At 45.8% G+C, this 16,229-nt stretch overlaps 3 protein-coding genes across 7 annotated transcripts in view; 2 read left to right on the forward strand and 1 right to left on the reverse strand.

Moving 5' to 3' along the window:
* ddx11 (DEAD/H (Asp-Glu-Ala-Asp/His) box helicase 11) lies at window positions 1-7,336 on the forward strand. Of its 3 annotated transcripts, none has more exons than XM_029153371.3 (28): window positions 1-91; window positions 479-632; window positions 715-924; window positions 1,005-1,091; window positions 1,201-1,337; window positions 1,443-1,503; window positions 1,611-1,718; window positions 2,515-2,602; window positions 2,701-2,903; window positions 3,008-3,082; window positions 3,192-3,269; window positions 3,356-3,402; window positions 3,486-3,565; window positions 3,688-3,729; window positions 3,819-3,886; window positions 3,977-4,015; window positions 4,113-4,251; window positions 4,406-4,540; window positions 4,616-4,728; window positions 4,812-4,884; window positions 5,423-5,526; window positions 5,632-5,781; window positions 5,919-5,987; window positions 6,077-6,177; window positions 6,272-6,356; window positions 6,438-6,513; window positions 6,592-6,746; window positions 6,832-7,336. In XM_029153371.3, the coding sequence occupies exons 2-28, from the start codon at window positions 504-506 to the stop codon at window positions 6,862-6,864; spliced, it is 2,685 nt and encodes an 894-aa protein (XP_029009204.1). In that variant the 5' UTR covers window positions 1-91; window positions 479-503; the 3' UTR covers window positions 6,865-7,336. The 3 variants fall into 3 exon arrangements, with proteins under 3 accessions (XP_029009204.1, XP_029009207.1, XP_029009205.1); XM_029153374.3 differs by having other exon boundaries at window positions 18-85; XM_029153372.3 differs by having other exon boundaries at window positions 23-118.
* wash1 (WAS protein family homolog 1) lies at window positions 7,231-12,559 on the reverse strand. 3 transcript variants are annotated; one of them, XM_055509478.1, is made up of 11 exons: window positions 12,420-12,559; window positions 10,615-10,755; window positions 10,355-10,466; window positions 10,096-10,242; window positions 9,199-9,335; window positions 8,972-9,107; window positions 8,709-8,904; window positions 8,448-8,603; window positions 8,180-8,341; window positions 7,701-7,772; window positions 7,231-7,617 (listed from the first exon to the last, which is right to left on the reverse strand). In XM_055509478.1, the coding sequence occupies exons 2-11, from the start codon at window positions 10,752-10,754 to the stop codon at window positions 7,475-7,477; spliced, it is 1,401 nt and encodes a 466-aa protein (XP_055365453.1). In that variant the 5' UTR covers window position 10,755; window positions 12,420-12,559; the 3' UTR covers window positions 7,231-7,474. The 3 variants fall into 3 exon arrangements, with proteins under 3 accessions (XP_055365453.1, XP_029009209.1, XP_029009208.1); XM_029153376.3 differs by lacking the exon at window positions 12,420-12,559 and adding an exon at window positions 11,480-11,616 and having other exon boundaries at window positions 8,180-8,338; XM_029153375.3 differs by lacking the exon at window positions 12,420-12,559 and adding an exon at window positions 11,480-11,616.
* Window positions 11,547-16,229, forward strand: part of iqsec3b (IQ motif and Sec7 domain ArfGEF 3b) — a 22,764-nt gene continuing 18,081 nt past the window's right edge. The window contains 2 exon segments of the mRNA XM_029153370.3: window positions 11,547-11,684; window positions 11,842-12,748. Of these exon segments, the coding sequence (XP_029009203.1) occupies window positions 12,222-12,748 (527 nt within the window). The 5' untranslated portion in view covers window positions 11,547-11,684; window positions 11,842-12,221.

Consider the following 16,229-nt stretch of genomic DNA (forward strand, 5'->3'; position numbering starts at 1 on the left):
TTTAGCTCGCTCCCTATTGGTCAATTTCTGAGGCCAGTACAGTCTGTTGGCGCGGTTGTTCAATCGCGAGGAGTAAAAATACAAAGTAAAGGTATTCTCTATTTTGTAAAAATTGCGGGTAAGCGTGTAAGAATGCATCGACCAGTGTGTGTAATCAGTTTGCTTGTGATTAGCTATGACTTCGACGTAGCTTATAGCCTCGTAGTTTTCCTGTTACGACTAGTGATCGGCTGACAGCTGAACGGCCAATATCAGACGCTAGCTTCTGAGCTAAACGCGTCTACGGGCTGGATTTGTCTAAACAAGTTACGTCGTGGTGTTAAATTAACCTAAAATGAATGTGAAGTTCGTCTGGTTCGACGTCGCACCTGTCTGTCCCATTCAATGTTAGACAAAACATCACTATCGGGTATTATGGCTAGTGCGTGATACAAGCACGGTGTGTTGAGATTACATGGCGATTACTCCCCAACTTTAGGTGATCCACGAAGGAATTCACCAGAATGGAGAGTGGCAGGGCCCGTTTTCCATTTCCCTTCCAGCCCTACGACATTCAGGAGCAGTTTATGCAAGCACTGTACTGTGCTCTTGAGCAAGGCAAAGTTGGCATCTTTGAAAGTCCTACTGGAACGGTGTGTATATAGAGTTGGATGAAAAGATGCAGATTACCTCCACAAAGACCTGACTACCCATGTGTCTCTTCCTTTTGTCCAGGGCAAGTCACTGAGTCTGATATGTGGGGCTCTGAGCTGGCTGACAGACTACGAGGACAGGAGAAGACAGGAGGCAGCTGCTCTGCTGCAGGACGGGGAAGCAGCGCTTTCCAGTGCTCGGTCCTCCTCTACCAGCTCCTCGGCAGAACCTGACTGGATCACCGATTTTGTTCAAAAAAAGGCTGAACGTGATTTGGTGTCAAAGCTGAAGGTGGGAATATTATATTTTAGATGTCACCTAGCGGCGGATCTCTGGAAATTCTTTGATTTCTATCTTGGTGTTTGCATCAGGAGGAGGAATTGAAAAGAAAGAAGAGGGAGGAGCGATTAGAAATGATCAGAAATAATGTTCAGCTAAAGTATGCAATGAAAAGAAAGGTAAGCCGTCTTACACAAGAGTATCAGGCATCAGAAAATTAAACTCAATTGCATCTACAATTATAATGTGGATTATTACAGCTGATATATATTAATTTTGTGTGTGTAGAGCTGTGAGGATGATGAGGCATTCAAGTTGCTTCATCTCAGTAAGGAAGAAGAAAGAGATTCTTCAGAAGATAAAGAGGATGAGGACCTTATTATTGCAGAATATGAGAGTGATGATGAGTCCAAGAGCAAAAGCAGGTGAGGGCTGACATGACAGGGTCGTGGTTTATAAGGTTTATCATCCTTGTAAAAACCTGCAGTAAATGAACAGTGACGACAGATGATGTTTACTCACTGCCTCAGATTTTGTGCTGCTGAAGACGACGATGACGACGACGAATTGGTTGAAGAACACGTTACTAAGGTAACATTGTAGCTGCAAGAATGGGTGTCCTGATATAACCACAGGAATGATGGTGATAAGTGTCACATAATCTTTGAATTAAACTTAAAAATTGTGCATGTTTACAGATTTATTACTGCAGTCGCACTCACTCCCAGTTAGCCCAGTTTGTCCATGAGGTTCAAAAGAGCCCCTTCAGCAAGGATGTCAGTCTGGTTACATTAGCCTCACGGCAGGTATGTGTACGTACACACACACACACACACACACACACACACACACACACACACAAACACAAACACAAACCTTTGATCAGTTACATCATCAGATGTGTCTGGAAGCTGCCAGAACATTCTAGGAGGAGGCAGAGCAGCTAAGGTCTTTATGGAGAAGTTTGTTGTTTTTAGCAACGGAAGCCCCGCCCACATACCACTCACTGCGGCCCCTGCTGTTGTCACTGCAGCCATTCCTTGTCTGTTCGCTCTTTTAAAGGCCTGTTAATGCCAACATTTTAAAGTGGCAGTTTAGTAATAGTAACAGGCCTCATGACCGTTTTCAGCAGCATGAGGTAAAGGACCCGATTGTTTCCCCCTGACCGTGATCTATTTATGGCAGTGGAGTATTGGAGGCTGGCTGTAAAATAAAATAAGTGAGAGATTCTGTTTCTTCTTCAGAGGATTCATAACATCTGAAGAAACTCACTTCACAAATAAGAATAAACAGTAAAATCCTCTCTTGCAGTCAGTTATTTTCCTTTTCGGTTCACTGATTTCCAGATCAAGGCAGTATTTCTTGTTAAAGTGTCTTACTTTGTTATGGATCAACCGATTTTGATTCCTGGTTTTTCCAGTTTCCAGCATGTGCTTAAGTGCCGTTGACAATGAAACATAAGCCGTTCATTGTGTGTGTGCGTGTGTGTGTGTGTGTGTGCTACTGAAACTTGTAAAGTGTTTTGGATGAACCCACGCCTATGATTGTAAATGCCTTAACTGCTGAGCCATGGTGTCAGTAGTTTCCCACCGTACCTTGTAGAATCTATGCGTCAACGAGGAGGTGCGTGGCTTGGGCAGCATCCAGCGCATTAATGACCGCTGCATGGAGATGCAGAGGAACAAGCATGGTGAGAGCCCGTACAAATATGCACTATAGCTGCTGAGATCTGAGATCTAAGTGTTTATTAAGAGTGCAATTCTAATGCTGCAGCTTTGTCTGTCGTAGAGAAACAACATCCTGAGGATGGGGTGAAGCGTAAGCGAGGCCCAACAAAGACTGTGTGTCCCTACAATAAAACATCAGCGCTGCAGCAGATGAGAGACGAAGTTCTGGGGATGGTCCGCGACATAGAGCAGCTGCTGAAGTTGGGCCGGGAGACGCAGTCATGCCCTTACTACACCACACGCCTTGCTGTCCCTCCTGCACAGGTTACACTCCTCCAGTAGCTCTTTGTAATCTTTTTCTTCAAAGATACAGTACATTTGTATATTCAGGAGGTTCAGAGTTAACCTCTGTTTCTCTGTATGTATAGCTGGTTGTGTTGCCCTATCAGATGGTGCTACACGAAGCTACAAGGAAGGCAGCGGGGGTCAAGTTGAATGGACAGGTAAAATCAGACAGTATTTTTTCAGCATGTTTGATTTTTATATTTGTTTTTTGTTTTTTTACTGGATGAAATTAGACATACTTTGAGTCGTCTCTTACTTATTTTTCAGGTGGTGATTATAGATGAAGCTCACAATCTTAGTGATACCCTCTCCTGTATACACAGCGCAGAGCTAAATGGGGCGCAGGTAATAAGGGTCAACCACACAATGAAGTAAAGATTTCATTTCTGCTTGTTCTCTGCACACGGCTGAATTTCTGCGATCTTCTGCAGCTTTGCCGCGCCCACTGCCAGCTCACCCAGTATTCTGACCGCTATAGGTGAGTCCACACACTCACACTATGCATGTCATAATTTAGCCGTACCATTTTGACTATTTATGTTTTTTCTGTTTTCGCCATAGGAGCAGGCTCAAGGCAAAGAACTTGATGTACATCAAGCAGATTCTGTTTGTGACTGAAGGGCTTGTCCGGGTGCTGGGAGGTCAGCGTTTCTGATCTAATAGTGTTTGGGTTTTTTTTATCTGTGGTATGCAGCGTACGTGGGGGAGGGAATTGGGGGGGAGTCAGCGGTTGTGAATAACTACTCTTGATGCAATTCTGCAGGTAAGGTGGGACAGAATCCACAGACCCAGACTACACAAACAGGTCAGTAAATTACGCGTGTCAACTCACACACACTAATAGAAGTAAGTATGATTGTTAAGTATTAATTAAACTATGCCTTTGTCTTCTAGAAACAGAGATGCTTACCATTAACAACTTCCTCTTCAAGGCTCAGATCGACAATATCAACTTGTTCAAGGTAGTGATGAAGTATATCATTCAGTAAACACCAAATATCTCACTCATACCCCCTTAACACAAAACTTATTCTTTTAATGTCTCTCTTTAGTTACAGAAATATTTTGAGAAGAGCATAATCAGCAGAAAGGTATGTCAACAGGTGTATATATGCATATATGAATTTACAAATACCTTATTTAGGGGGATTTGCTGAAATTACTGTACCACACATCTTGTATCTGCAGCTCTGTGGCTTTGTGGAGAAGTATGCAGGTTCAGGTGTGAGTCTGCACACGAAGAGCAACTCAAACAAGGAGAACCGGCGCACCGAAGGCTTGAACCGCTACTTACAAGCGCTGCAGAGCAACCAGAGTGCTGCACCAGGTAATGTACAGCATAGATGCTTAATTGCGTACATGCAGCAATTAGCCCAGAGCTATTGTAAGATGTGCTGATAAAGTACTTCTTCAATGAACAATGTCCCATTTTTTTCTAGTCTAATGTTCGAGATTTGATCAGTCTTCTTTTTTGTGTGTAGTTTATTCTTCGGACCAGCAGGGGTCAGTAGAGGCAGACAAAGTCCTGTCTGCATCTCCCATGATGCAGGTGGAGAGCTTCTTAATGGCTCTCACTAACAGCAACACTGATGGCAGAGTGGTGGTGCACAGACAAGGTAGCGTTTACACATGCAGCACACCATAAAGGTCTGTAATGAAATAGAACTACAAACCCTTCAATGTTTGTTCAGGTACTCTGTCGGACAGCAATGTGAAGTTCCTCCTGTTGAATCCCGCGGTCCACTTCGCTCAGGTGCTGAAGGAGTGCAGAGCAGTCATAATTGCAGGAGGAACCATGCAACCTGTAAGCCAATTTAAATACCTTATAGAATACAAATCAAGTCTTCACTGTGTAGGTTTACGAATTCTAAAAGATGTTGTGTGCAGGTTTCTGACTTCAAACAAGAGCTACTGTTTTCTGCTGGAGTCGGAGCAGAGCGCATCACTGAGTTTTCCTGTGGTGAGTGGCTCATTCTACAATGCCTTGTTTTGTGTAGTTTTGTGATGTCTCATCTTACTATTGTCTTGTCTAACTGTGGTAATGTTTCAAATGGCAGATCAATAAATGATTCTTCATTCACACACTCATCCATTATAGTCTATATTTAGTATGAATACTAATTGGAAGTGATCAGAGTCACTAAATATAATAAATAACACACAGGCTGACGCCTGGTTCAGGTGACAGATGATGTCGCCATTCACAGAGAAAAGGTATCGATTAAAAATATGACAGCAATGATGATGAGCAAAGATAGAAACAAACAACTTGTAGTTAAACCTGAGTTGTTAAATCTTTGCAGACTGAAGACCTTGTGACCGCCTACTGGTTGGGCTAATATTAGATGGACAATATTATGTTCTGAAACTCAAAGGAGCAGAGTAAAATAAAATTTACATAAATTAGCTTAACAGATTTATTTTATAATAAAAAAGTTTTAAATATGTCATGTTCTTATTTAACTCAGTAAAATTTACTCCTGTGATTTTGTCTGAAGGTCACGTAATTCCTCCCGAGAACATTCTTCCTCTCATCCTGTGCAGCGGTCCGTCCGGTCAGGAGCTGGATTTTACTTTCCAAAACAGAGACTCTCCACGCATGGTACGAGGAGCATGCACTACACATGCTGCTTCTGTAATGGGATTTAAACTGGAGCTGTAGTATTTACTCAGAATTTGCTGTAAATCTGTGCCTGTTCGCCGACAGATGGACGAGACGGGGCGCGTTCTCACTAACGTTTGCAACGTGGTGCCAGGAGGGGTCGTGTGTTTCTTCCCATCTTATGACTATTCAAGGAAGATCATTGCTCACTGGGGGGCTAGCGGTGCCCTGACTCGCTTGGCTAACAAGAAGAAGGTGCATTAGATACACAGGCTCTCCATCAAATAAGCCATCGTCCTCATGTCTTTGTTTCTCGTGTCTTGACGAGTGTTTAGGAAGTAACTTTTGTGAAACAGTCATCAGTCTCTGAGTTTTGGCAAAAAAACTTTCAGATCTTCCAGGAGCCTAAGAAGGCCAGTCAGGTGGAACAGGTGCTGAGCGAGTTCTCCCGTTGCATCCAGGTAAACGTGACTCTACTTGACACATCTGAACAGGCATAAACCATTTGTATTTGCCAGCGACAGCCACTTGTGATGGTGTTTTGTTTTAGAGATGTGCAGTGGATGGTGGTGGACTGACGGGAGCGTTGCTGTTCTCAGTAGTTGGAGGAAAGATGAGTGAGGGCATCAACTTCTCCGATGACCTGGGCAGGTGTGTGTGTGTAAAGCCAGGGCACATGGGCAGCTGGAGCTACCCACAGTAAACAAGTCATAATATCCAATGTTCCCTGTGTATGTGGTAACAGGTGTGTGGTGATGGTGGGAATGCCGTATCCCAACATTAAATCCCCAGAGCTGCGGGAAAAGATGTCCTATCTGGACAAACACCTGGTGAGTCCTTAATCTATTAACATAGCATAATACTGTAGGGTCAGTACTGTGTCACTTCTCACACATCTCTTTTACCTTCAGCCTCACACTGGAGGGAGGAGCCCCGGTCAAGCACTTATAGAAAACCTTTGCATGAAGGCTGTTAATCAGTCCATAGGTAATGATGCAGCTTCAGACAGTAAAAATCTCTTTGTTCTATAATATGATTCCTGAGCGTTTGCCTCTCTGCTTGAAGGAAGAGCTATCCGTCACCGTGGCGACTATTCCTCCATTGTGCTGTGCGACAGACGTTACTCTAGACCCACTACTCTCTCGAAGCTTCCCACGTGGATCAAAGATCGCACCAGTACACACGCGAGTTTTGGGCCTGCGTTTGCTGCTTTGCGGAAGGTGAGGAGGAGCAACAATAACTGTAGAATTATAACAGTCAAAGCACTGTAGCATGACTAACATTTTATATTACCGTTTCCTCCAGTTCTTCCTGGGGAAGAAGCAGAAACAGCTGTAGCGTCACTCCAGCAGTTTCACAAGACGGCAACAAAACACTCAAGCTATGCAACTCGAGTTCAAGAAATGCTCAGAGCAAATAAGAGGCATTTAGATACCGTTCCTTATCACAACATCCTCTTACTCTGCATCTTAGAATCAGGCGGAGTCTGTTTTCACAATTTACATTTGAAATTATGTTCAGGGATTTTTTTTTACCTCTATACATACTGAAAGAGGAAAATTTTATGTACGTCAGAACCTGAAACAGCAACAACAATATCCAGCACCACACTGGTCTAGATTCATTTTGCCTTGAAGTCGTTTTAAATATTTAAAGCATTGAATGTAAAGGTTATATAATGCAAAGATTACTTTTATTTATAGAAAGATGTTAGTGAACTGTTTCTATGTTCTTTGTATCATATGTCTGTTCAACCTGTTGAAAATGTTTTGCAGTGAGTATGAATAAATTATACTGTTAGTGCTGTTCACCTATGAGCATTAAGAAGCTTTCTGGGGTCATTTTACAAGATACGATTCTGTTACAATTGGCACTTTTCTTTCATAATCATCGTATTAATTGAAGCAAAACTGCTAAAGTCCTTTGTACAACAATCACATTCATCACATTAAGCTTCCCAGTCATCGTCATCTGCTGTTGAATGTGGGGCAGGAAGTGGTGGGATGACATCGGACATCCTGGCAAAAGCACCACCGCTAACAGGAGGAGCTTCACTTGACTCCCCGGCCACTGGCCCTTTCCCAGATATACCTGCAGGCAGGATACGTGGCTGACTTCAGGCATGTCTACTTCCATGCATCAACATTCCCAATACCACATGATGTCCTTCTCACCTTTCCTTCGCATGGCAAGTTTATTGAAGAGATCTGACATGAAGTCTCCCCCACTGGACGCTGCTCCCACCACTGTAAAACAAAGAAAGGAATTAAACCTCGTGCAATTTTCTCAAATTAGATACTAGAGAACGGAAATAGTTTAGATTTGTTTATTATCCAGCACTTTGGACTCAACAGATAAAGTTTGATCATGACTAAGTTCATATGTAATACTAAATCAGTATTTATGATAATACTGTTAATTAACCTTTTATGGAATCTGGCCTATAGAATAAGGCAACTGACTGAGGATAACTACATGAGATGTGAATACAACACACACATGCTAACATGCGGTGTGACACTATAAACTCACGGGGGAACATTAACTAGGGGCTGGTCGTGCTCTGCCTTGACTTCATGAATTATTCGTCAGGCTGCATCATGTAGCTGTAAATAAAACATGCACAGAACTGCATCTCCAAACAGTCTGACACCTTGTTCCTGCTCCTTTTGTTTTTTCTTCTCCATTTTGCGTTCTTTAACGTTGCGTAACTTGGCCTTGCCGATGCCGCCGGCATTACGAATGGATTCCAGCAGACTGGCACGGCCGTCCGATGGCTGGACCACCTCGCTGGGAGCACCAGACACCGGAGCTGCTGGCAGACAAAATTGATCAGAATTTCTTAGTGTAAATGTATATAAACAGTGTGCACTATTGATTCTTCCCTGTAAATCTTTAGTCCTGTATATAAAATGTCAAACCTGAAACCGCTGCCTGAAAGACTTCAACAGGAGGAGGTGGTGGAGGCGGTGGAGCAGGGGGAGCACCTACAGGAGTCACAGGTGGAAGGACAGGCTCAGGGGGAGGTGGTGGTGGTGGTGGTGGAGGGGGAGCAGCATTAGGTTGGAGCTGAGATCCTGAAGAAACAGAAAGGTGAAAGATCTGAGCTTACAAATGCACCCACAGCCAAAAATGCAGTTAAATCAAGCCAAGGCTAGTGTGGATTTTGTGCTGCCGTGTACCTGCTCCACTGCTCTCTTCAGAGAAGGAGGGCAGCTCAGGGATATTGTGTGTGGGTCCAGAAGGTGCGAAGCCCGGTCCAAGATCTGCACTGTAGGACAAGTCGTCTGCTATGCCTGGCAGGTCGGGCAGGTAGGACGGAACATCTATCTCGGGCACCTCGCCCAGGTCTGGCACATAGAAGTAGCTCTCTGCTGTCTGTCAAAGAGAAAAGATTCTTGTGTTCAATCATTCAATGCTTTAACAAAAGTCACGTTAACGGTACCTGTCGCTCCAGCTGCTCTCGCTTTGTGATGGACAACGGCGCGTCAAACGGTTTCTCCTCTTTTTCCGTCTCCAGCGTCGTGTGTGTTTTTGTCACTGCGCCCGCCAGAGGATCGAGGAACACGTACTTTTTATATCTGGAAAAAAACACAACCATATGAGGAAGAAAAAAAACATCAATCAGCCTTTACAGTTTGCTTTTGTGCCTATCTGTTCTCACAGACTCACAGGTTCTCCGTCGTATTAAAGAGCAACAGTGAGCTGACAGATGAGATGTTGCGCGGCAGGCTGCCCAGCCCCTCCTCGGTCTCGTTCTCAGACTTCTTCTTATTGCTCACACACACAGGGAAATACGTTAACTTATCCTGCAAGGAAGACAGAGAAGGGCTCCATGAGATGCGCCGGTTAAACCTTGAATAATGCAAATTACAAGTACCACCAAAATGCTTCTGCTGACACACTGACATCACTACAACAATGGAATGCAGCAGAAATGTGCTTTTTTTATGTTTTTCTGACTTGGTAAAAGAAAAAGATGTGGTGTACGCTATGAATAATGCAGAAGCTTGTGTTGAGCAGAACACACACGCACACAGAGACGCTTAAGAAAGAAAGATACCGAGAGATTATTGTTGTTCTCATTTTAAAAACACTACTTCCTTCTGGATCATGTTGGACTATGCAGACTACCACCGAATACCTTCCCTGCATTGTTATTACCCTCACCCAAAGGTTCCTAAGGTGATTCCAGGTCAAATATTACAGCATGTGCAATTCAAAATGAGTCATCCAAAAGAACAGATGCTCAGCTCAAGTGACTCTTTTTCAACATGCGGGAGAAGCACTAGGTCTATTTCCCCTTCACCAACACGCTGGCCTTAAGAGTGGGTGGGTGGGAGCTGAGTCCTGTCTTCTAACTGAGCTCAAGGTGTTACTGTACATTATTATGGATGCCACAGCAGCACCAACGACAGGCAATGCAAAGTGCAAGGCAAAGGACCAGCTCTTCTCTTTAACATGTATTTAGGACAGTAAATCAGCTGTGTGATGGAACGTTTTTGAGACGCATGGTGCATCTAAAACTTCAGATCTTATTTTATCAGCTTCCTAAGGTATTCAACTCACCTGCATAGCCTGCTCATCAAAGGGTCGCAGCTTGCTTTGTATCCGGCGCCTGGGCTGGCTTTGTGAGGAGGGGTCTGTCACTCCAGTGAAAATAGAAGTGTAGTCTTGAAGTCGATCTGGGGCGGGGTACTTGGCACTGGAGAACACCTGTACATGCATAAAAGAGCTAATATATAATAACCATCTTGTCAGCTTGCTTTGTCTGTATTGTTTGATAAAATATGTAAAGCCCTTTTGCAAAGGGACGGTGCCGCATTACCTTGGTGGCCTTCTTGCTGCCTTTGATCTTGTCAACACGAGCCTGAGCCAGTCGGATCCTGTCAGTGACGCTCTGCAGCTGGCGGCGGTTGTTCTCTACGCTCTCAGACACCCTAGAAGCAATGCACACATGTGAACATGAACACACAGAGGAAATACGTCAATATTCTAAAATCCAGGACATAAACCTCACACTCTGCCTGGCACTGAATCCCAAATATGATAAAACTGTTTTGTTTGTGTAATTAATTCCAAGTTTACCTTCTGAAAATATCTGTGGAGATAGTCTCCAAATAGAATAATGCATCTGCTATCTGATGGACTGCCTCTTCTCTCCTCAGGTCTGGCTGGATGAGAGGCACTGAGTAGACCTGTCCATCCAGGCAGTGCTTCTGTGTCATCCTAGAAAAATAAAGCAACAATGAAGCAGGAAGACCAGATGCTATGACCTCAGATTCCGAAACAACACAGTCTACAAGAACAAGTGTATTGTAGAAATAAACCTTTGGACCATGAGGCAATAGAGTTTTCATCATTTGGAAAAGCTTTGAGCCAAACTCAAAACATTTACAGGCTTTAGACATACAGGTGCTGGTCCTCTTCCAACATGCTGAGGAGTGCAGTGCTATCAATTTTAAAATTAGAGTTTTTTCTTAAAGTGGCACATTTTCTCAGTTTATATATTGGATTTGACGTTGAGCTTTGGATGAAATACAACTTGCACGTAATTGCGGTCATTTTAGTGACAAGGTGCAGCTGAAGCACAGGAGCCCTCGGTCTCGTTGCGTCTTTTAGGCGCATTCGATAACGGATCATTGACTAAGGCGTTCAGACACCGTATTTCTAGACCTCACCTGACCACTCACATGACAAGTGTTGCAAAGCTGATGCTCCGTAGTTTTGCTAATATTAACAGCTATCAACTGAAAAAACATGTACTTTAATAATTCGCAAGGAAAATCCGTTACGATGTCTAAGTAACGTCTTGGTGAAAAGAGGTGCCGACAAATGCCGAATGAAAAGCTAAGCAAAGAAGGGTCAGGAGCGTCGGCTAACGTCAATGCTAAGCGGTTCAGTGACGTTATACTCTAACGCCGACTAGCTTACACTGGGATCATACTCTTACCTGACCATGTGTGCTGTTTACCCGCTACCGCATGCAAACTAGATAAACAGTCAGGGGAAAGTTGATTATTGGTTGCCACACAGCTACTAGTTTAGCAAAACAACGGGTCTGTTCTTCCGCGTCCCCTGCCACGTGACCACGGCGTAATACAGTTGCCTTTAGTACCCTCGGAAATATGTGTTTTATGATTGGAACGCTTAGATAAGTAAGTACGTTACACTTAGCCTAAGTTATCCTATCAAAATGTTAAAAATATTATTATTATTAATATTGATTGCTGTAGTTATTGTTGTTGTAGTATGTGTAGATACTTCGGTCTTAAACCTTCGGTCCTTTTTGTCCTAATACAATTTCTTTTGCAGCCAACAGGGTGCGTGCCTGCTCTGGTGCGTTCTCGTGCCTGTGCGTAATAACGTATCCATCCTCCAGCGTTTCTCATCCCCTCCTCTCTCCTGTCACATCTGGATCTGGCTTCTCTCCTCAGCACCACTCAGCGCAGCGGGAGAGAGAGAGAGAGAGAGAGAGAGAGAGAGAGCGAGGAGGACGACCGGAGAGGCTGAGGCTGGCTCGGTCGGTGCAACCTCATCCACAAGCCACTCATCCACGGGCAGAATCAAGGAGAGGAGAGCAGAAGAACACCTCTCATTCGCACTCACGGATATTTTTGCATCTCGGTTGTCCTCCATCCGTCAGTCCAGCTCCCTTTTTCATCTCCTTCTCTTTTCTCCTCTCGCCCTATGATATGATGAGCTCCAGCCTGCTCGAAAACCCAGTGCAGGCGATTCTGTACCTGCGGGAGCTCACCACCATCGTCCAGAACCAGCAGAGTCTCATTCAAACACAGCGCGCACGGATAGAGGAGCTGGACCGGCGGGTGGACGAGCTCATCGGCGAAAATAGGCACCTTCGGGACGTCAGGGTACAACAGCAGCATCCTTACCATCACCACCATCACCATCAATATCACCTGGACCCCAGTTGCCTTCATCACCATCACCATCCTCAGGATCCCCAGTCCAAGACTCGCGCAGGGTCCGTGCCAGACCATGCGACTGCACCAGCACAGGTCGAGGCGGCACCGGGGGTCCAACCATTGCCTCCTCAACCTATGGACCCGGGGGACATGCAGCTCGTTCCTGCCGATCCATCGACGGTCTCTCCGGTTGAAAGTGATCCGGAAAACGATTCAAGTTGTCCCAGCTGCCGCTCCTTGGTTCCGATGACCCCCACAACCCTCTGTCGATCCTTGACCCTGGCAAGGAAATCCGAGTGAGTAGACGGTCCACTATCTGTATCCGTCCTTAGACGTGGTCAAATCGGTTCTAGTATTTGTACATTTTCTTTTTTAGATTTCCTACCTTGGTCATAGCGGGCTCATTTGAATCCTTCATGGTACTCGTCAAGCGCCAGCTAAACCCGGTGTAATTAGGTGCGTGCGTGTGCGCGGGCGCGTGCGTGTCCTGCGGATTGAGAGACGTTTAATTAATGAAGAAGTCGCTCGCAATTTTTTTTTCTCTCCCCAATTTTCAGCCGTGAGCCTTCTAAGGACCGAGCCAGCAGAGGAAGAGGTGGATTATTTAATGAGAGACTGGATCGCGATCACTAGATCATTACATAACAAACAGCTGTAGGCCCGAACGTGTGTGTGTGTCTGAATACACTCCCAGCACAGCGGTCAGCGGCAGCTGGAAGTGCAATGATGAGACACCCCCTGTTGCTGTCCATGGTGCTGCTCGGTTCTCTATTAATTACTGCACAGGATCCGGGAGCCCTCGTGGGACCTGTGGGTCTCTGATGCTGCAACGCTAGATGAGACACACACGTGCACGCAGCCACTCTCATACGCACACGCGCACAGCGGAGACACACATCATCGGCAACCCCCCCCCCCCCCCCCCCCCCCTCCCGCTCTGAGCCGGAGCATCGGAGCGCACGTCAGCGCCGTCTAATGAGAGAAACCCATCTTTCTCTGTCTCCGCGTCTCTCTGTAGGTGTGTGTTCTGTAAGTTGTATCCCAGCAGGAGGCCTGATTGGTCTCTCTGGGACTCCACCTCCGCTGAGGGGAGCAGCGGAGCAGGCGAGGAGTTAAGAGGAGCAGAGGAGTACAAAAAAAGGGGGGGGGGGGTTTACATGTTAAAACGAGCTGCTGTTGATATTAATCTGCCCAACTTACGCCTACCTCTTGAGTTGTGCGTTCTTGAGTGCGTATGTGTAGCCCTTGCCGCTGTCCACTATAAGCTTGCGTATAGTCCATGTGCTGCATAGCGGCTGCATTTATTAGTCTTTGAAGGGAGTCAGTTTAGCACCTCCTGGTGATGAGGAAATTAAAGGAAGGTGCAGGTGAATACATCAGAGCTGCCCACCTCTCGTGGGCTACAGGTTCATTAAATGGCCTTCCTGCTCCCACACTGGCGGCTGTGTCCTGGAATCCAAGCTGGCATTCCCACCTCCTCATTGATTTTAGGTCCACTTGGATAAGATCGGTAACTTAACACCTAATGTCTCGTTTGGCTGCTGGCAGGCCGCAGAGGTGAGGGGGAGGCGAGGGGGAGGCGAGGCGTTCGCTTGCATGTTTAAAGGATTCCTCTTCCTGTCATTGCTCGCCTGCATCCTGTCAGCGGCTGACTGGAGATCAGATCTGCCCTCTGCTTTTCCTGCTGGCAGGGACTTGAGTGTGTCAGCACATTTCTGTTTTACAGCTGTACAGCCGCTCTCTTCCGCGCATTAGTGTTTAATACATCGGAGCCCAGTTTCTCCACGCTACGGATAAAAGGCATGCGGTCGGCTGTGAGCACGTTTTGGTGGCTCTGCATTGTCACCGTTGCCAGTGCACGTGGATATGCCTACGGGGGACAGACAGGAGTGTGTGTGTGTGTGTGTGTGTGTGTGTGTGTGTGTGTATGTGTGTGCCTCTCTCTCCAGCTGAGCCTCCTATCTGCCCCACTTAGCCCATGGAGCGAATGGTAATCAGCCATTCTCAGGAGAGAGGAAAAGGCAGAGAAAAAGAAACAGAGAGATGAACGCTCGGTCGTTGTCTTTGATGGAGCCCTTGGAGGTGTCTGCAGGAAGGAGCTGGAGGCTGACGTCGGAGTGGACCGGCGAGAGGGAGCGGAGCAGGGAGAGGGGGGAGACAGGTGCAGGGAGAGAGGGGCGAACGGAGAGGAGTTGGATTTCTGTTTTACAAAAGAGTGCGTTTGGGGAAGCTGTCGTTCCGGGTTATCTGTTTTTCTGGCGGACAAATAGGTTAGACAGGATGTGGTGCAGTGGAGATCACACGATGTAGGAGCAAAAAGTTTGGGTCCGAATGGAGCTGTTCTTGTTGCGTGTCAACCCGCCTCCCCCCCGCTCCCTCCACTGGATAGTGGCTGATGAAAGGCGCTGCGTTGAAAGCGCCGGTACAAAACAGGAAAGAGGAGCGTGATGGTGTGAGGGAGGACACGGCGGCGCGGAGAGAGAAAACACGGGCCGACAGCAGGAGGCATGTACTGTTAAAATATTCACCTGCTCGCTTCACAACCGTTGGCGGAGACGGAGAGCCGCGACGCGTGCGCCGTGCAGACAGATGGACCCGCTGAGAGTGTGTGTGTGTGTGTGTGTACATTAGTGTAATGTCACATCTCGCTCCCTGGCCCTGATTTACATTTTATACTGTAATCTATTTATAGTTCAGCTCCAATCTGATATTGCATTTTAAATTTTATTTGCATTTCCATTCCCTCTATTTAGCTCAACACACAGTAAATACTACATGCCAGTTACAAAATGCACCTGCTCCCGATAAGTTATCAAAAGATAACAATAGTCTCAGTAAAACCACATGTTGGGTCTTTGACATGAGGTAGGAATCGATCTTCTCACTGCAAGACAGTCAACAAGTGCACTTCCCAAAAGGTTGAACTATTCCTTTGAGGGCGTTTTATTGATTATTGATCCGGACACTGTCTGAGATATTCCTTCTCTGACTGTTTGTTACAGCGTGAAGCGTGGTTGTGACAGAAGCGTCGTTCCTCTAATTAACTGCTCCCGATGTCCTGGAATTCATTTTCTGTGCATTACAGTAAACATCGTCCGTGGACGGTTGCTCCAAATGGACGGAGCATTTGGACTTTTTCAAGGCTTTTATCGGCTCGAAGCGCTTTGCACATCTAGGAGGAAGAATTCAGAGATGCGTCAAAACTGAATTGATCGTTGCTGTTGGAGCATGAAATATTTAACAAAGGAGAACCATGGGAGCCATGTGTCATGAGGGAGATCTTTACGTTGGACAAACACGAGAAATTAATAATGAGTCCAACTGTGTAGAGATTCATCTCACAGTGACATGGACGAGCAACAGGTAGCTTTTTCTTCTGTAATATTCGTTAGAAGTATGGTGAAATAGCATTTGTCCTGGATATTTACCGATGAGTCCCACTGACTGATGTGCTTGTATTTGCAATTAGCTCCAGTGATTAAGTGACGTGCTCAACTTAATTTTTCCCGACGCTCGAGGCCCAGTGGAAGATGAACGTGGAGCCGAAACCTCCCGGGAGTTGGTGAACAGAAGGCAATTGCCTGTCTGCTGAGAGTACTTCTTCAAAAGCTTAATTGCTTAAGCGCCATATACAAGCGACGACAAATATATTGACAGTTCAGGTCCATAAAGGCAGCAGGTACTTTGCTTTTATGTCGCCTCCCGCGAAGCGCCGCCGACAGGAAGCTAAATGGAGGGGAAATTATTCGCGCGCGTGTCCCATCGGCGCGTGCTGCG

This window comes from Betta splendens, chromosome 6, assembly GCF_900634795.4.
Source record: "Betta splendens chromosome 6, fBetSpl5.4, whole genome shotgun sequence".
Classification (NCBI taxonomy): domain Eukaryota; kingdom Metazoa; phylum Chordata; class Actinopteri; order Anabantiformes; family Osphronemidae; genus Betta; species Betta splendens.